Source organism: Dendrobates tinctorius, unplaced genomic scaffold (genome assembly GCF_039654945.1).
Source record: "Dendrobates tinctorius isolate UK_male_01 unplaced genomic scaffold, ASM3965494v1 ptg000004l, whole genome shotgun sequence".
Classification (NCBI taxonomy): Eukaryota; Metazoa; Chordata; class Amphibia; order Anura; family Dendrobatidae; genus Dendrobates; species Dendrobates tinctorius.
In genome coordinates, this window is record NW_027361672.1 from 29,601,279 (window position 1) to 29,622,523 (window position 21,245).

The 21,245-nt window shown below is 42.8% G+C and overlaps 1 protein-coding gene across 1 annotated transcript in view; it reads left to right on the top strand.

Moving 5' to 3' along the window:
- Nucleotides 1–21,245, top strand: part of ELOVL2 (ELOVL fatty acid elongase 2) — a 185,963-nt gene that overhangs the window by 97,990 nt on the left and 66,728 nt on the right. The window contains exon 2 of the mRNA XM_073566661.1: nucleotides 19,235–19,298. Coding sequence (XP_073422762.1) covers nucleotides 19,235–19,298 — 64 coding nt within the window. The remainder of the gene's footprint in view (nucleotides 1–19,234; nucleotides 19,299–21,245) is intronic.

Below are 21,245 nucleotides of genomic sequence, written 5' to 3' on the forward strand. Positions count from 1 at the left end.
ATTCTTCCCTCTACCTGTGAAATGTTCCCTGTGCCATTGTCTGCAACACAACTCCAAAGCATGATTGATCCATCCCCATGCTTAATGGTTGGAGAGATGTTCTTTTCCTGAAATTCTATGCAATTTTTTTCTCTGCACATACCTTTGATCATTGCGACCAAAGAGTTTTATTTTAACTTCAACGATTCACAGGACTTGTTTCTAAAATGCATTGGACTTGTTTAGATGTTCTTTTGCATACCTCTGATGCTGAATTTTATGGTGAGGGTGCAGGAGAGGTTTTCTTCTGATGACTCTTCCATGAAGGCCATATTTGATAACGTGTCTCTGAACAGTAGAACAATTACCACAACTCCAGAATCTGCTAAATCTTTCTGAAGGTCTTTTGCAGTCAAGTGGGGGTTCTGATATGCCTTTCTAGCAATCCTACAAGCAGCTCTCTCTGAAATTTTGCTTGGCCTTCCAGACCTTATCTTGACTTCCACTGTTCCTGTAAACTGCTATTTCTGAATTACATATTGAACTGAGGAAAGGACAAGTTGAAAACGCTTTGCTATCTTCTTATAGCCTTCTCCTGCTTTGTGGGCCTCCACCATTTTCATTTTCAGAGTGCTAGGCAGCTGCTTAAAAGAACCCATGGTGGCTGTTTTTTCGCACAAGGTTATAGGAGGCTATGTGTTTCTAAACCTGTGGAATCTGCATCAGCTGGCCTTTCCTAACATTGAGGGTGAACAAGCCATAACCCTTACAGGCTCATTAAGGTCTGAAACCTTAAGGTCTGAAAGTTATCTGAGCACACAAATCTCCAAAGGTGCCCAAACTTTAGCATCGGACCATTTTTCTTTTTGTAATTTTTAAAATGTGAAAAAATTACAATGTGTATTACTTTTTAGCCTAAAATACAAAACAAATGTGTCATCTTTAACTTTAGGCCTTTTAGAGATCATTTTATCTTCAACTTGCTTAACTCTTCACAATAACAGTAATTTTGACCAGGGGTGCCTAAACTTTTGCATGCCACTGTATATAGCGCCATTAATTCCACAGCACTTTACAGACCGTATCGGAACAGTACCCATTGAGGCTCACAAACTAGATTCCCTATCAGGATATCTTTGGAGTGTGGGAGGAAACCAGAGTACCTGGAGTAAACCAAGACAAACACTTGAAAATCTGCAAAGCGTTTGTATGATGTGGTCCTTGGAGGGATTTGAACCAGGACCCCAGCGCAGCAAGGCTGCAGTGCTAACCACTGAGCCACCATGCTGCATATACTGGTCACCTCACAGTATGTATGTGTATGTATGTATGTATGTATGTATGTATGTATGTGTATATATATATATATATATATATATATATATATATATATATATATATATATATATATATATATATATATATATATATATATATATATATATATATATATATATATATATATAAAAATATATATATATATAAAAATATATGTAAAACTTTGTTACTAATAGCCATTATATCACTACATGGGTGGGAGCATAAAGAGCAATCAGCAGGATGGGACTTGGAAAGGAGGGGACCAATATGAGAACTACCATAAGGACTGACGTGTCTACACAGGAGAGTGTGTAACTGGTAGTTAGCCTGGAGATTTTGTGACACTACTGCCCCTAATGAAAGGTTCAAAATAATTTATTTTACTTATCAAGATCTCGCAAGTGGTCTGGATCTTGTAGGATAGTGTCAGATTTTCTGGGCTGTCTTGCTGGTTCCCTTCCATGGTCTTTATAAGGTCTTGAACACATGGAGGAGCTTTCAGCTAGTAATGTCAAGGGGACATAACTGACAGGACAGCATGAACTCTTTTGGAAAGTGCAGAACAGCTAAATGGGTATTCCAGATAGAACAAGCTACCACCTATCCATAGGACATAGCCAAGTACATTGCATTGGAGATTGAATGGAGCGACACCGCCCAAGTGTTACCTAATAACTTGCTCTAACATAAATGCACAAGAGGAAACTTAGCATTGGCTGCTTTGTCATGGGGAACTGTTTGCGGAATTCTCTCATGGTTGGAAGTGAATGCGCCAATTATCGGGCACTGTTTGACAACATGTGACTATTCCATGATTATGGGAGCACAGTATAACTATGTGTGAGCATTGAGGGGCACAATTTTTTCATATGAAAGGATTCCCTTAAAAATGTAGCTAAAAATACATGTTATTTAGCTGTGGTGCTGTGTGTGTAGCTCTCCGCCTAATTTTTAAATCTCTTTCTAGCCTGGAAGATATAACGAAACTGGCATCCATCTTTCCAGAGCAGTACTAATAGAGTGATAAATTTAACGAGCGTGTGAAATTTATATACCGTACTGGGATAGCGGTTTTCTGATTCTTTTAGGCCTGTTTCACACATCAGTTTTTTCTGTCAGTTGTAATCCGCCAAAATGGCGGAAAACAGATCCGCCTGCGTACGGACATCAACATGTGCCACCGGACCCGTTTTTTTTGACGGATCCGGCTACGGAGTAAATTTAAAGGAACCGCTGTCTGGAGAGAGAGGGAGAATTTTTCAGCCGCCAGAACAGAGTTTAGGGTTAAACTTGCGGCTGAGTCAAGTCCTCCGGGCATACGCAGTCTAAAATGCGGATCCGGCCGGTCAAAAAAACGTTGCATTGTCCGTCCAGGCATGTCGGCGGACGCCAAAATTTTGTCGCATCCGCAAAAAAAACGGATCCAACGGATGGCCATCCGTCAAGATCCACCGGTAATGCAACTCAATGGGAAAAAACGGATCCGCCAAGCGAAATGGCGGATCCATTTTTTTTTTTTTTGCAAAACAGCGGATTTTGACTGATGGTAACAGACGGATGTGTGAAACAGGCCTTACCAGAAGAAAAACTAGTTTGCTTCAAAGTTGGCTTATGCTATAACTAATTGAAGGGAGTGTTCATATATTGACAGGATTTTTGGAGTTCAACTTGCATGGTCACCCATCAACCATGACAACATGCAACAGGGCACTGTTCTAGAGAAAGGTGCAGATCAGATCTGCAATAAGACTCACATTTATGACCTGTCATTTCAAAATGTGAAACATTTCTGAGATGGAAAAATTATTTTTACCGATAACAACATTGACCATGGAGTCTTTGATGAATTGGTGATCTTTGTAAATCTTATTTATAACCCTTTACAAGACTATACTATTTTCTGACTTGTATGACAATAGTTGCTCACCATGGGGAGAACATAATTTGAAGAAGACCTATCACTACGTCAGAAGTGGCCAGTTTTGACTGTTTTATTCGCTCTGCTTTCCTGAGTGTTCCTTTATTCATTTTTTTCTTAAATCTGATATACGGTTTCAGAGATATGGGCCATTTTATTTAGCGGTAATCGTGGTCTTTAAGGGCTCTAAGGGGGTGGTGCGCACAAGGTAATTAGTCTTAAAGTGAACCTGTCAGCAGGATTTTGCTAAATAAACTACAGGCATTGTCAGGTTGGCAGGGTGAAGATATGCCCATGCTCCAGGGCGGGACTGTAGGCAGAGTCTTATCTTCCTGCTCTAAGCCAGAGAAACCAAGGAAAGACCTGCCCACAGGCCGTCCGAAGTACAGTCTGTCTCTATGATGAAGAACATGTTTGTGCTTTGGAGCAGCCTGTGGGCCGGTCTTTCCTTGGTTTCTCTGGCTTAGAGCAGGAAGATCAGACTCTGCCTTCAGTCCCACCCTGGAGCAAGGGCATCTCATTAACTGAAAACTTCTAACAATGATTAACACAAAGCCCACAAGATGGATTTCTACACCCCAGGTAACTTTTTAGTTAGTTTAACACTGCCAACATGACAATGCCTGTAGTTTACTTAGAAAAATCCTGATGACAGGTTCACTTTAAGGCCTCACAAGAGATTCCTGTGAGCAACGCCCCTTTGGTAAAGACAATAAAAATTAGAACAAAATTAAAATGCCAATGTCTCTGGAACCTTGGCAGGACTTAAAAAAATATCGGAATAGACAAAGGAGCAGCAGGAATAAAATAAGAGCTATAACTATTCACTTACGGACTGGTGGCAAGTCCTCTTTAATTTTACTAAAAGTGCAAAACAGATGTAGCAGAAACATGTTTAAAGCTGCCTAATCTTGAATTGAGCTCTGTGTGAAGCTTTGAGCTCTGGGATAAAACAAAAAAAGAGTTGAGAAGGATTACTTATAAATGGATTGCATTGATCTGTCTTGTAAGCGGAACTGTTTTGCATTTAGAGGTTCAAGAACTGCAAAGGCCACAGATAATGGTAATGTAATGTGTTTGTAAAAATGTATTTGATTCATTTGTAAGTTGTTGCTTATCCAAATACTCAATCTATTTTAAAGAAGGGGATTTCAGAGAATAGACAAAAAAAACAAAGAAAATGTTATTTTAAAGTGCTAAAAAAATAAGTACAACTTTAAAATTTAGTTTTAAAATTTTAGTTGCATTTCAGAATCAGCAATAGCAAAATTTGGTAAGGTTGCCCAACCAAAAAATAATGGTCCCAAAAGGTGGTGTGGATATAGCAATAAGTAGGGATTAAAACATGACATTTATTGAATTCATTAAAAGGAAAAGCAAAACCTAAAATGGTACAAAAAAGCAAGACTGTTTTCACCAACTTGTAAAAATGGTCTAAAAAACAGGCCTGCTTCCCACACTTGCAGGTCAAATAAACTGCCAATGTAGATTGGCTACCTACGGTATGACAGTACCACTGACATAAAACACATTTGCATATAGGGCCTGACAACCTGATCAGAATGTATTAGAATACAACATGTCAAACAATAATATGGATCTATAATCTGATTCAGGTTTGTATAAAAGATGATCAAACTAGCAATGAACTTCAATGTAATGACTCTGTATAATGAGATTCACTTTTGTATTAAATAACTGAAGTAAATTAACTTTTTGATGATATTCTAATTTAGTGAGAAGCACTTGTATTACTTTTATGGTTTGCAGGTGCCATGACCCACTGGAAGAGCCCCTGGAGGTGCCAAAACAGCAGAACCCCTCATAACCCCACTTTACAAACTACGCCTCTCAATGAATTCATCTAGGGATGAAACAATCATATTGACACCACAGGTGTCACAAAATGTTGTACCATTGGGTAGTGAAGAAAAAATAAATTACATTTTTTGCCACAGTAAGTTTGTTTTAGCCCCATATTTTACATTTTCACATGGGGAAATGGGTAAAAATGGCATCAAAACTTGTCACACAATTTTTCCTGAACATGGCAATACCCCATATGTGTCTGTACAGTACTGCTTAACTATGTGGAGAGACTCAGGAGAGACAGAGCGCTATTGGCCTCATGGTGTGCAGATTTTCTTAGAATAGTTTGTGGACTCCATATACAGAGCCTGTAAGGCTAAGTTCACACGTAGCGGAACTCTCGCGGAAATTACCGCTAGAGTTCCGGAATTCAATTCTGCGGGAAAATCGCATTTTAAATTCCCGCGTAATTAGCTTGCAAAATGCTAGCGTTTTCCAAGCGATCTGTAGCATCACTTGGAGAACTGATTGACAGGTTGGTCACACTCGTCAAACATAGTGTTTGACAAGTGTGACCAACTTTTTACTACTGAGGTTGCCTATGCAGCATCAGTAGTAAAAAAAATAATAAAAAAAAATAAAAAATGGTGTTCTTCTTGCCTTCCCGCCTCTCTCCACACTCTCGTTCCCAGTAATCCTTTGCGAAAATGCCCGCGATTACGTACGTTCTCGCGGGATCGCGACATCTTGCGGTAATTCGCGATGACATCGCGCGAATGACCGCGAGACTTCGCGATCCCGCGAGAACGGCCGTCATTGCGGGCATTTTCGCAAAGGTTTCCTGGGACCGGGAGTGTGGAGAGAGGCGGGAAGGCTGCGCGGGACGTCGGAAGGTGAGAATAACAATATTTTTTATTTTAAATTCTATTTTTTACAGGGATATGGTACCCAAAAGCCCGGAGGACAGTCTCCTCTCCTCCGGACCGTGGGTACCATCCGCAATTGTTCTGCTTACTTTTCGCATGGTGTGCACAGCCACATGCGGAAAATAAGCAGAACAATGCATTCCTATGGGTGCGGGATTGCCGCGATTCCGCAAAATTAATGAGCATGCTGTGTTTTTTTACCGCGAAGTAATTCCGCCGCGGTGAAAACCGCAGCATTAGCATTATGCTTATTTTTCGCGTTTTCGTGGCAAAATCGAGCAGTTAAAACTGCCGCGGAAATGCGAAAAAAAGCCACGTGTGAACTCAGCCTAAGTGCTAAAAGAGCAGAATACCACCCTCAAGTGACCCCATTTTGGAAATTATACCTCTGCCAAGCATGTTGATGCTAAATGTGGTTTAGGCACGCTGTGGTACTCGGGTGAGGGGGGCATTTGGATTTGGGAGTGCTGAATTTATTTTGTGGAATGAGGAGCCATAGCACTTTTCCAGAGCCTTTGTAACGTGGACGCACCCTATATTTTCATTGACAGAAGGTGGACCTGAGTGGGGACTTGCTTTTTTGTGGATTGATTTGAAGCTTTTGTTGGGAACATTTTGCATAACATTTTGGATCACATTTATCCTGCGCTCTACGCTGAGCACTTACATCAGGGTTTCCATTTAAATATTTGAGTGACATGATTCAGATGAAATCCTGAGGGATCCATTCACTATAATGAGGCGGCAGAGTTACTCTGGACTGAATCTGGCCTTTGTAGTTGACGGCACCGTTAAATATTTGAGTGACATGATTCAGATGAAATCCTGAGGGATCCATTCACTATAATGAGGCGGCAGAGTTACTCTGGACTCCATCTGGCCTTTGTAGTTGACGGCACCATTATGCACCATCATATCACAGGTCAGATGGCGTCCACAGTGTCTCCATCTTCTGCCAGGGGTTCTGTCTGAATCACGTATTTCAGAAATTTACATGGAAACCTCAGTATAAGTGCTCAGTGTAGAGCGCAGCATAAATGTGAGCTGAGTCTTACTGAGATGTTTGTGAGACCGAATGAAAAAATCAACAGGCGGTGAAGAATTGGTTTGATTTTATTTTTTTTACGCCGTTCCTCGAGCTTAAACAGGGTCCCAGGGTCGCTGTTGGCGGAGGCAGGAGTGGGGCGATGCTGCGGACCCCAGACTGGGAGAAAGGAGAAAGGGATGTTCGGATATGCAACGCTGCAGGTGTTTGGTGGTACGGGGGCACCGCCGACATTGTGTTAAAGCCCGCAGCCCCTGCACTTCCATTGTTCACTATGCGGTGGACTCTTGGAAAATTGCTGTCGGGGGTGGCGCATGCACAGATGGAGATCTTGACGCTGAGATCTCATCTCCCGAGATGTTGTTGTCGAGTTCTCCATCTGCGCATGCATCGCCCTCGGCAGCCATTTTCCCAGAGGGCACCGCATAGTATACCTGGAAGTGCGGGGGCTCCCGGCATTCAGAAAATGTCGGCGGAGCCCCCACACCACCGAATACCCACAGCGTCGCACATCAGAACACCCCTTCATCCCAGCCTGTGGCCTGCAGCAACGCTCCACTCTTGCCTCCTCCAGCAGCGACTCTGGAACCCTGCTCCACCATGGCTGGTAAGGCCTGTTTCACACTTCCGTTTTTGACCATCAGTCAAAAATCTGCCGTTTTTTTAAAAAAAAAAACATCCGCCATTTTTTTTTTTGCAAATCCGTTTTTATCCCCATTGAGATGGATTACCGGCGGATCTTGACGGATGGCCATCCGTTGGATCCATTTTTTTGCGGATCCGCCAAATTTTTTGTGTCCGCCGACATGCCCGGAAGGACCATGCAACGTTTTTTTTGCTGCAGGATCCGCATTTTAGAGTGCGCATGCCCTGAGGAAGGAAGTCAGCCGGAAATTTAACCCTGAAATAATTCCTGGCAGACAGAAAAAATTCTCTCTCTCGGCTACGGTTCCTTTAAAATTCTTCATTCATCGGATCCGTCAAATAAAACGCTCCGGTGGCATCCGTTCACATCAGTTTAGTAACGGATCCGCTTTCCGCCATTTTGGATTTTGACTGACACAAAAAACTGAAGTGTGAAACAGGCCTAAGGTATATTCGCATTATTAGATGCACCCCCATTTCCCCCCAAAATTTTTGGGAAAAAAGTGCATCTTATAATCCTAAAAATACGGTAGGTGTACTTTTTTCATATAAAAATGTTTATTTATTGGTGTAATTTGTTTGTGTTGTAGTTTAAAAAAAAAAAAAATTACAATTAGTTTTTCACTTAATTTTTTTTTTTTACTTAGTCCCTCTATGGGACTTTCAATTTGATCACAGGTATAATGCATTGCAATGCATTATACCTGTACAGAAAGCTTCTTAGACCATACTCTGAGCACAGTTTAAGCATCTTTCTGTAGCTGCACTGCGACATCTGTGTGTGGTTACAAGATGATCCCATATTTGACACATACATCAAACAACACATAACATTCAGTATATGAGGAATATATCCCTCTTTTAACATTCAAGTATGTATTCAGTCCAAAGATGGACAAACTCTTCACAATGGATTCAGCTGATGCACATCTGCACTTTCATTAGGATCTGGAATGGATGAGAACACATGTTTATGCACCACATTAAGTCTTTCCTGCAAGGCCAGGACATAGGCTGTCATAGAACCGTGTTGCATTTGTAGCACCTGTGGGAAGTACAGACCAGTCTTTGGTGCACTACCAAACAGGACTTCAAAGGGAGACCAGCCTATCTTTCTATTTGGAGTGTGTCTGACTGAAGAGAGTGCAAGAGGCAAGCACTCTACCCAGCTCTTTCCGGTCTCTGCCATGGCCTTTTGAATTTTCCGTTTAAGTGTCCCATTTAGTCTTTCCACTTTCCCACTACTTTGTGGCCTATGTGGTGTATGAAATGCTTGCTGTTCACCCAGGGCCTGCATGACTTCCCTCATTATTTCTCCCGTGAAGTGTGTACCCCCTATCGCTTTCTATGGTTTCTGGGACACCATACCTGCAGATCAGTTCTTTCATCAGTTTGTCTGCAGTTGTTTTAGCTGTTACACATTTTACCGGATAGGCTTCCGGCCAACCAGAGAAAAGATCTACACATACTACAGGGCTGTGGAGTCGGAGTCGTGGAGTCGGAGTCGGTGCTCATTTTGGTGGAGTCGGAGTTGGAGTCGGTATAAAATGGACCGACTCCGACTCCTAAAATATATAATAAATTGGGTACAGTAATTCAATGCAGGATGTGCTGAATATTTTTTCATAGGAATTTGGGAAAGTTATGAAATGTCCTATAAATGGCTGTTATATTCCTGATCTAAGGCTACATTCACACACAGCGTTTTTCCTGTGTTTTTTGAGGATACGTTTTTCAGCTGCAAAAGCTGATCCTCTTTTTAAAAAACTGCATCACCTGAAAGGTTTTTGAGCTCATAGATAATGTTTTCAATAGCAAAAGCAGATTAGAAATCTGCTCTATCTATCCATTTATCCATATCTGTCTATCCATATCGTATCTGTACCAAAAAGAATGAAAACCGGGTAGTACACCAATATATATTCTGTTCTATCTAAATATCTTGATTATTGGATCATAAAAATGATTAAATGTCTGAGGTTCACATTGTACTACAATAAATTTTTCACTTAAATATAAGCAATATGTGTGGGAGTCGGAGTCGTGGAGTCGGAGTCGGAGTTGGAGTCGGTGTAAGGGAAATTGAGGAGTCGGAGTCGCAGGTTTGGCTTACCGACTCCACAGCCCTGACATACTAGGACATTTGCATACACTCCTACCTTTTGGTAGCTGTATGTAGTCAATCTGCCGTCTCTGAAACGGGTAGAGAGGCCTAGGTGTCGCTTTCTTAGGGACTTTTACTGTTTTACCTGGGTTGTGCTGTGCACAGATGAGGCATGATTGTACAAGTTTCGCGACCACGTAACTCAAACCAGGAGCAATCCAGAAGGCATCTACCATGGCACACTTGTGACTTTGTGTGGTGTAGCAAGAAACTTTTAGCTCTTTCCAGATAAGCTAGCTGAAGGTTTAGGTCACAGAACTAGACTAAAATGACCTAATTAGAAAAAGCAATGTACTTTTTGTACATGATCCTTGAGAAGCTCTTATTTTCTGTTGCAAGGATAATCAGTCTGAAATGATCAACTTTATTATCCTTTGTGTCCCAGGAATGAGCGTAATTATCTAAATTATGTACTTATAACAGACTGTGCACAATTTATGTTATGAAATGGTTTGCTTTTTCTTCAAACTAGGATACAATTGTCCAGGCTAGATGTGTAGCACTTTGATGCCAATTTCCCACCATTAACATTGACTTTGGGGCCCACTGTTCAGCCACATGCAAATATTACATTACCTTCCGCCACAAATGTACCTATGCTTTTATGTACTAATAAACTGAGTAGTTTTTACATGATTGAAATACTGCCTTTGTCTGTACATATTGAATCAAGTGTATTGTGCTTACTACTGCGTGTATTGTGGGGTGGAGGGCCCACCGGGAGATTTACCTACTCACCTATGGGCCAGTCCAAGCCTGTGTTAATCCTAAAGCATACAAGATGTCTTACAGTGCCCTGGCATTCCTAAAGGGTATATTCAGTGAGAAACAGGAGTCCATCTCACAGCTTTACCCTGCATGAAAGTGATGTATGCATCTCATCACTGTCACTAATGCAAGGTCACTACAATGACAAACACTTTATTATTCCATTAATAGTGAGCAGAATGGCTTATTCTAAGTTACAGCACATTTTTAGGTCTTTTATGACTATTTATATTATTTTGGAGATCCCTATAAGATAGTAGTACTGAATTATCAAATTGTGTGCCAAAATAAAAGATACAACAATATGCCTTAATTTTTCTATGGTGATCTGTATTTTCACTACCATTATAGGGGTATGCTCCCCCTTATCTTATCAATTATTTGTTTACCCAAAAAATAGAATTACACTTACTGGTAATTTGGTTTCTAAGACCATCCATGACAGCACACAGGAGGTTGTCTCCCCATCCTAATTTTAGAGACAGGAAACACAAGAGGTTTAAATGGCCTTCCCCTTCCCTCTATCCTCAGTGTTTTCCAAGGACAACACAGAATGAATGCTTGAATTTTTTATTTCCACCAAGGAATTAATGAACATAGCATTTTTTTTTTTTTGGGGGGGTGGGGGATTTGCCAGTGCTGTCATGTAGGGTCTTAGAAACCAAATTACCGGTAAGTGTAATTCTATTTTCTCTAATCCCTTCCACAACTGCACACAGGAGAAATACAAAAGAATAATGGCTTGGGAGGGACAACTGCCTGGTGACCTTTCCATGTGAAGGCTAGATCTCTTATAGACATTAGATCTAATCTATAGTGTTTAGTGAAGGTATGGACTGAGGACTAGGCAGCAGCTCTGCAGATCTGCTCGATGGAAGCATTGGCCCTTTCAGCCCAGGAGACAGTGGAATGGGCCTTTAGCGATTCTGGAGTAGATAGGTCTTGATTTTTATATGTATCCTTGATCGCTTTTTTGATCCAATTCGCCAGAGAGCTCTTGGAGCCTTTCTTTCCTTTGTTTGGTCCACCGTACTGGACGAAAAGTTTCTGATCCTTCCTCCAAGGTTCTGTTTGACTCAAGTAGAAGATAATGGTTCGCTGAACATCCAGAGAATGGAATCTTGCTTCTCTATCATCCCTTTGGTTGTCGGAGAAGGAGGGTAGAAGTCAGAAGATACGGGTCTAAGCGAATTATTAATCTGTAGTCCAGAATTTTCAAATAAGGTTATGGATAGGGCCTGTATCTTGCCCACCCTTCTTGCTGTTGTAATGGCCACTAGTAGGGCCGCCTTCCAGGATAGTTTGTCTATCTGGATTTGCTCCATAGGCTCAAAGGTTGGAGTAGTTAGACTTTAACACTATATTCAAATCTCGAGTTAGAATTGTCATGGTCACGTGTGACTGGACACACCGTCTCCAGCAGGGCGAATTTATATGACATGCGTGACCCTGGATACACCGCCTCCAGCAGGCGAATTTCAGTAGTACACGTATGTCTGGATACACCGCCTCCAGCAGGGCGAATTTCAGAATAAAGGGGAAAACCAGGAAAACAATTACAATGGTGGCCCTGCGATAGGGAACGGGGATGTGGAGACCTCCTGCACTCGCCTGAGTCAGTGTCTCTACACTCCTAACGATCCCTAGGCCGGTTCCGCACCGGGCGCCGATCAGGATACCTGAAATCCCTAGCTTGCCCTGAACCAATCCCTTTCCAGTGAAGTGGACGGTGCAGAATCTAATCCCACCACTGCACTAAAACACACATTGAGGAAAGTGACAAACAGGGAAACACCACTTAGCTTTGCTCTTTTGCTAATGCTCCAAACAACAGAGTCCAACACGACACCTGAGTGCATCTTTTCCTCCAACCAGATCCAACACCTGAGTGCAGCTTTCCAGCAACAGAGTCCCGAATGTGAGTGCAGCTTTCCAGCAACAGAGTCCAGCATCCGAGTGCAGCTTTCCAGCAACAGAGTCCAGCATCTGAGTGCAGCTCTCTTCCAGCAACAGAGTCCAGCATCTGAGTGCAACTTTCACCATAGCTGCCACTCCACCAAGCTTTGCAAGAACTCCTCGCTGACACCATAGCTGCCACTCCACCAAGCTTTGCAAGAACTCCTCGCTGACACCATAGCTGCCATTCCACCAAGCTTTGCAAGAACTCCTCGCTGACACCATAGCTGCCACTCCTCTAAGCTTTGCAAGAATTCCTCGCTGACACCATAGCTGCCACTCCAGGATTCTGACTGAGCTACCCGGGACGCCTCCCAAGTTCCTTCCTTCACCAAGGATGGTTGAAAAAGACCAATATCACCAAAAGTGAGTGAGAACACCTGACACACCTTTATAGTTAGGAGCCAGAGTCTCACACCTGTTAGAGATTCCCGTGCAATAACGCTCACCACCACCAGGGGCAAACTAGAACAAAAGACACCACTGTGCAATAACCCCAATGACCACCGGGGCAAAACCAACTCTAAGCAACCAGCTCAAAGGAAAAAAAAGGTTACTTATTCAAAACCTGTCATATCCAACCTGGATCATGACAAGAATTACATTGGACTTCCTTGGACGGATTCTGTAGGCAGCTGTCATGAACCTCTTTATCCACCGGTGGTCTGCCAGGTTTTGATCAAATTAGGAGCTCAGAGCCAACACCTGGATTTTCAAGGTACTGGGTTTTAGTGTTTTTGATAAGCCGTTCTGTAGGAAGTCTAGTATCTTGGCCATACAAAAGTATGGAAATTCCAGGCTCTACCACCCGTAGATGGAGGTGCTCAGGGGGTAAAAAGACATATATACGTAATGAAGTAAACCCCGGCACTCAAAATGAGGACAAAGGAATGAATGCAAAAGTGAATTTGACACACTGCAAAGGGAACCTAACCAGAGCAACAACACCAACGTTTCGGCATAAAGCCTTTCTCAAGGTAGTTGCATTACTGGTTACAATGAAGAGACACGGGTCACATAGGACGACCGGAAATTTTCACAAGAGGAGGTAAGGTTCCATATATTTCACAGAGTGTGCGTAAGTGGAGGAGTGACAGGGTTTATTGTACTAACAGAAAATGTGCAATCTGCATTTAAACAAAATTTGACCGGTGCAAAAGTATGGGCACCTCAACATAAAAGTGACATTAATATTTCGTAGATCCTCCTTTTGCAAAAATAACAGCTTCTAGTCGCTTCCTGTAGCTATTAATGAGTTCCTGGATCCTGGATGAAGGTATTTGTGACCATTCCTGTTTACAAAACAATTCCAGTTCAGTTAAGTTTGATGGTCGCCGAGCATGGACAGCCCGCTTCAAATCATCCCACAGATGTTCAATGATATTCAGGTCTGGGGACTGTGGGATGGCCTTTCCAGAACATTGTAATTGTTCCTCTGCATGAATGCCTGAGTAGATTTGGAGCGGTGTTTTGGATCATTGTCTTGCTGAAATATCCATCCCCTGCGTAACTTCAACTTCGTCACTGATTCTTGCACATTATTGTCAAGAATCTGCTGATACTGAGTTGAATCCATGCGACCCTCAACTTTAACAAGATTCCCGGTGCCGGCATTGGCCACACAGCCCCAGAGCATGATGGAACCTCCACAAAATTTTACTGTGGGTAGCAAGTGTTTTTCTTGGAATGCTGTGTTTTTTAGCCTCCATGCATAACGCCTTTTTGTATGACCAAACAACTCAATCTTTGTTTCATCAGTCCACAGGACCTTCTTCCAAAATGTAACTGGCTTGTCCAAATGTGCTTTTGCATACCTCAGGCGACTCTGTGGCGTGCTTGCAGAAACGGCTTCTTTCGCATCACTCTCCCATACAGCTTCTCCTTGTGCAAAGTGCGCTGTATTGTTGACCGATGCACAGTGACACCATCTGCAGCAAGATGATGCTGCAGGTCTTTGGAGGTGGTCTGTGGATTGTCCTTCACTGTTCTCACCATTCTTCTTCTCTTTCTGATATTTTTCTTGGCCTGCCACTTCTGGGCTTAACAAGAACTGTACCTGTGTTCTTCCATTTCCTTACTATGTTCCTCACAGTGGAAACTGACAGGTTAAATCTCTGAGACAACTTTTTGTATCCTTCCCCCTGAAAAGCTATGATGAATAATCTTTGTTTTCAGATCATTTGAGAGTTGTTTTGAGGAGCCCATGATGCCACTCTTCATAGGAGAATCAAATAGGAGAACTACTTGCAAGTGGCCACCTTAAATACCTTTTCTCATGATTTGATACACCAGGCTATGAAGTTCAAAGCTCAATGAGGTTACAAAACCAATTTAGTGCTTCAAGAAGTCAGTAAAAAGTAGTTAGGAGTGTTCAAATCAAGAAAATAAGGGTGCCCATACATTGCACCGGTCAAATTTTGTTTAAATGCAGATTGCACATTTTCTGTTAGTACAATAAACCTCATTTGAATCCAGAAATATAACTGAGTCCATCAGTTATTAGATATATGAAACTGAAATAGCTGTTGCAAAAACCAAAATTGTTACAAAGAAAAAAGGTTAACATTAATAGGGGTGCCCAAACTTTAACATATGGCTGTATATCTTGGAGTAGATGGCATTTGTGACCTGTTTCCTACTTCTTTGCAAAGTGGTTATGGCAGCATCAGACAGGCCTCTAGGACTGTGGCTTCAGAAGCCAGGCTGCCAAGTGTAGTCTTTGGGGAGCCTGGTGAAAAATGGGACCTTGATGTAGAAAGTCGTGGTCTAGCGGCATGGTAAGAGGTTCCTCTGAGCTCAGGAATTTCAGAGCCCCAAACCAGCTCCTCTTTGGCCAGAGAGGGGCGATCAGGATGGTTTTGACCCTGTCCGTTCTGACCTTTTTGTAGCATCCTTTGCAACCACAGAATTGGAGGGAACGCATAGGCCAACCTGAATCTTCACGGGTGAGAGAAGGCATCCACCTTTGATTGGGTTTCATTTGGATCTATGGAGAAATAAGGCTCTACTTTTGCGTTTTGCCGATTTTTGCCAACAGGTCCACATCTGGGTGACCCCATTTTTTGGTTATTAACTGGAACACTTTTGTACTGAGGCTCCATTACCCTGGGTCCAGATCTGTCCTGATCTGGAAGTCTGCTTCGATATTGTCGGATCCCTTTAGATGGAGATGATAAAGACAGAGGTGACGTTCTGCCCAAAAGGAAAATTTTTGCTGAGACCTGTTACAGGCTCCCGAATCTTGTGATGCCCTAATGACATAGATGGGACATAGTGTTCATGTTGTCAGAGTAGATTTGGACATGGGTTCCCTGAAGTATTGATTTTGCTGCTCTCAGGGCTTCCTCTACAGCTCTTAATTCTCTGAAATTGGAGGATCGGTTGTCCATCTTTTTGGGTCAGATTCCCTGAAAGACTTTGAGATGTCACTGCTCCCCAACCCCGTTTGCTGGCATCTATTGTTACCGAAGAGACTGAGTATCGGATCCAAGGTATTCCCTTTGACAGATTTTCTTGGCTGAGCCACCAACTGAGGGACAATTTTACGTGGCGAGGAAGGGAGAGTCTTTTACCGAGTGCGTCTGGAGTTTTGTACCAGTGAAAGAGGATAAATTTTTGGCGCATCTTCCACTGAGCCTGGGCTCAGGGAACTGCCTGAATATATGCCATCATTGATCCCAGGACTGACATGGCAAGTCTTAAGGTCACCTTCTTTTGGGTTTTTAGGGTCCGAAACCTAGATATTATGTTTAATTGTTTGATGACCGGAAAAGAGGCTCTTTGGTTTTGAGAGTCTAAGAGGATTCCTAAAAAGATCTTCTTGGTTGATGGGTTCAGGTCTGATTTTCCCTGATTTATGATCCAGCCATTTCAAGTTGATAATAACATGGTAATCTCCACTTGGTTTCTTAATAAGGAACACTCGAGAGTAATCTCGGGAGTAATGACTTGGCCCCGCTCTGCTTCTGGAACTGGAGATATTAATGCAGAGGATAGCATTTGCTGAAGTTCTGTGTACAGAATGTTCTGAAACCTTGACAACGCAAGACATGTTGCCTCTAGTCTTTGTGGGGGAAAGGCGGAAAATTCTATTTTTACTCCTCTTTTGACTGAGTCCAGAATTTTGAGGTCTGAAGATACTTCCCACCATTTTGAGAAGTAGTTTGAAATCCTGCCTCCTACTCATTCGGCGTCATTGCCTATCTGAACCTGGGATTTGAAAAATATTTCTTCCAATACCCCCTTTCGGGTAACTCCACTGTTCAGATTTACCTTTCCCTCTGTATTGAGGGGTTTACGTATGAGGTGGATGAAATGGCCTCTGAGGGTTTTTGATTCAGGAAGATTTTTCTTTTTGTTGGTCACTTTCTCCAACAATTCGTTCAGTGCAGGTCCAAACATGTATACACCTTTGAAGGGAATAGAGCATATCTTAGACTTGGATACAATGTCTCTGTTCCACATCTTTAATCATAGTGCCCTTCTTGTGGTGTTGGAGAGCACCATCGTTCTCACAGCAATGCGGACTGATTCAGCAGAGGCATCTGCAAGGAAACCTGCAGCTTCCTGTAGGAGAGGTAACGAGGCCAGAAGATCTTCTGTAGGAGTACCTCCCTTAATATGGTCTTTAATTGTTCTAACCAGAGAAATAAGGTTCTTGGCATGCAGGCGGATGCGACATTTGTTTTCAAGGAGGTTGCCGACTCTTCCCAAGACTTCCTCAGTAGGCTGTCCATATTGCGGTCAAGTGGATCCTTAAGTTGAGAGGAGTTCTTAAAGGGTAAGGTAGTTTTCTTGGCTACCCTAGCCACCTGGATATCCACTTTGGGGATTTCAGTCCATCACTTTCAGATGTCTTCATCCAGAGGAAAGCGATCCTTTCTTTCTGGGAACTCCCATTCATCCAGGGTTAAATTTTGAACATTGTCATGGATGGGAAACACCATCTTTTTCTTGATTTCAGACCCCCAAGCATCTCGTCTTCGACTGTACTGGATGGTTTCTCGTAATCTACTCCCATCAAATTTCTGACTGCCAGGAATAATTCCTCCATATCCTCAGAAGAAAAGAATAATTTTTTATTATCCTCCGTATGACTCAGAGTAAGTTCTCCTTCTCCCAGCCACTCTTCTGGACCTGATATTTCTACTTCTGAGTCAGAGCTATCCTCCGGGACATATTTCCTCTTTTTTGGTACAGAGGGGTCCCCTGAAAAGGACTGGGAGAAGGTAGGCTAGGGACAACTGGATCTCCTGTTGCACCATCCCTCTAACTTCATCTATCAGGGATTGCTTCTCTTCACGGATGATTTTCTCCGTACATAGCTGACATAAAGCTTGTTTTATGGCCAGATGGAAGCTTTTTTTTACTGCAGATGGCACATTTGCGATTTTCAGATTTTACCCTTAATTTTGGTGCAGGATCCTTGTCTTCCTAGAAGAGAGGAGAGGGGTATTTCTATTTATATGACACATCCATCATTAGAACGTTAGTCCTACCTTATGGAGTCTTCAGTCAGAGTCCTTTTATACAGGAACCTAGCGATTCTTCTCATCCAATAGGATGAGATCTCTCTCCCTCTGTGATAAGTCCTGTCTTTGGGTGTCTTTTCCCGAATTCAAATTTCCTGCCAAAATGACAGTGCATTCCACCATGGAACGCATGGAAGTGACGTTGCGCCTTCACTCTTGGCAGTGTACGTCACTTCTTGTGCTTACCCAGGATCGCCGGGGAACCTGGAAGGCACAGTTGAAATGTAGGAGTGAGGGAGGAGAGAGCCTATTCTGTTGGGGGGCTATGTGATGCTCCCAGCCACTCCTCACGACCTAGCATTTCCAGACCGGCGCCGGAGGATGGTCTGGTCCTGCCCGGGGCAGGATCAGTTGCGGGAGGAAGGTCCAGGACAATCGACCCAGGCTGCCCGACATAAAAGGCATTTAAGAGAGTCTGTCGCCAGCCCAGCTCTCAGGAGAACGCACACTAAAATCCTCTTCATCCCTTAGGGACAGGAAAACACTGAGGATAGAGGGAAGGGGAGGGCTATTTAAACCTCTTGAGTTTCCCATCCCTAATTAGGATGGGGAGGCAACCTCCTGTGTGCGGTCGTGGAGGGGATTAGAGAAAAATGGTTTTCTGTTCATGTCAATATGTTCAATATGAAATTAAGGAAAGAGAGCACACATAGGGCGATAAAAGTGACATTTTGGGTGACAATACACGGTTAGTGCACTCACTTTTACAGGTTGTGAACAGTCACAACCCCTTGCAGAATGTAAAAGGAATCAGTGGTCGCTGCAGACTCCCGTAGATACCAATGTCACAAAGGAGGAAAAAAAAAGACTGGGTTTTTCAATGTATCCGCGCTGACCACACAATGACAGGATTATTCTTCAAAGCTTTATTGTGCCGATGCGTTTCGGCACAAGAATTCTTTGGCCCTGAGGAAGTGGCAGATTTGCCACGAAACGCGTCAGCACAATAAAGCTTTGAAGAATAATCCTGTCCTTGTGTGGTCAGCTCGAATACATTGAAAAACCCGGTCTTTTTTCCACAAATGATTTACTTACTAATTTATTTTCCTTTAATCTGTGTGTTTTTTACGTTTAAAAATGTAAATTGTAGTTATTACATTTTAAATATTTTCCTCTATAAAACGTAAAATAATATATGCAAATAGAATAAACATTTTAATCATTTTCTTGTAGGATCACATACAGATACTAGACAGAGAAGTAAATGCTTTTGTGGATTATATGTTTGGTCCAAGAGGTAAGTAAATTGAATAGTACTTCACAGTTAAATAAATGTGTAAATTATGGAAAAAATGCTGCACCTCTATAGTTTAGAATATTGTATTTTTCAGTATTATTTAGCTGTATCTTTTTCCTGGATGACGATACTAATTGACTTAAATGTAAATTTTGTGCAGATTCAGCTAGTTTGGAGTTGTATAGACATGGGGAAAAGTATGCAAATTAGCTAATCTCCAGAATGAAGAAAAACGGTTTATATCCAGCTCTGTACTGACCAGGGGCAGAAAATTGACATAGCTGTCTATAGGTGGATGTCTTCTATTTTACATAGACTCTAACTTGGCTAATAAATACTGCCAAATATGTGTTATGGCTCTCATATGGGTCAGCCTTGACTGGGTAGCTACTACCTATACGTGGCAGTAGTAAGACAGTTTTTCTTCCTTCTGGAGGATAACTTGTCATAGGAAGACTGGTCAAAACTGGCACACTGTTATACCCAGTGTTGGCCTGAAGGTGCAGTGCATGACACACAGAATCCCTCTTTAAAGGGAATATGTCAGGTCCCCCGAACCACCTTGAGTTGTGTCTGTGTAAGGCGGCCAGGGTGGTAGTCGTGACAACGGGCTGTACTGTTCCCACACCCTGGCGCCCCACACATAGAATGCAATGTCCCTTCTGCCACATGTGCAGCAGTACACTTACATTCACTGCCAGAATCCTTTCATGTTCTGTCACTACAGCTCCGCGTTCTTGAGCACCACAAAACATCTCAGAGTCACAGTTTTTTTTCCAACAGTTGAACTTTCCTAATCAATAGGGCATTCATCACACTGGCAGCACAGGTTAAACACAGAGACATCTTCCTATCTTTCCCTGCCTTCCGGGCAGCCTCTATCCTCTCTATTAGCTCTGTCTCCCTTCTCCAGGCAATCACTGCCATATCTCTGGATAGTCCATGTCCCATCCGTGCCTTCAGCATCACCAGCTTCCAGTCAGCCCCTTGTCCAGTTCCAATAGTGATAGGTACCGGGAACACCATCTCAGCTGCTCCCAGCCCCAGTCGTAGACCCCGGATCCTTCTTGGGGATGGTCTTTTCGAGCTGGTGCCCGACTCCACAATTCTCTGCCTGGGGCCCCTTGCTGCATAACAGCTTTATCCCCAAGGCTGGCCGTCTGCTTCTCTACTCCTCACACCTTGCCCTGGGCAAGACTACCCGGGCTTCTGCCTCTAACCAGGAAGTCCTCCTATATCCTTGGGTCTGCACTGCCTTTTAGCTCCTCCCAGCTGCTAAACCCCTTTGCTAATTAACACTCCTATTCTATACTCTATGATGCCCCCCCTCTACTCTAATTCCCCTATGGTCCTATACTAACTCCTAATCTATCCCAAAGCCTATGCACAATACATGACATTACAGTATATCACAAGTATGATAACATTGGTAAACAATGAGGTGCCGCACGTAATATTTGAACAGTGTCCAGAGGAGAGGAAGCAAGTGAGGGTCCCCCGCCACCTCCTTACATTTGCTTATGTAAATACCCTGCCTAACAGTGATAGAATCATAGAATGTTAGAGTTGGAAGAATCATTGTGTCTAACCCCTTGCTCAATGCAGGATGCACTAAACCATCTCACAGATGTTTGTCCAGCCTCTGTTTGAAGACTTCCATTGAAGGAGAACTTACCACTTCTTGCTGCTTGATCACTCTCGCTGTCAAAAAGTTTTTTCCAATATCTAACCTGTATCTTCACTCTTTCAGTTTCATTCCATTGCTTCCGGTGTTTCCATGTACAAATGAGAATAATGATGATCCCTCTATACCGTGACATCCCTTCTGATATTTGTAGACAGCTATTAAGTCTCCTCTTAGGCTATGTGCACACGTTGCGGATTCCGCTGCGGGTTTTTCCGCACGGAAACGCAGGTAAAGTGACCTGCGGTTTTCCTGCGGTTTTT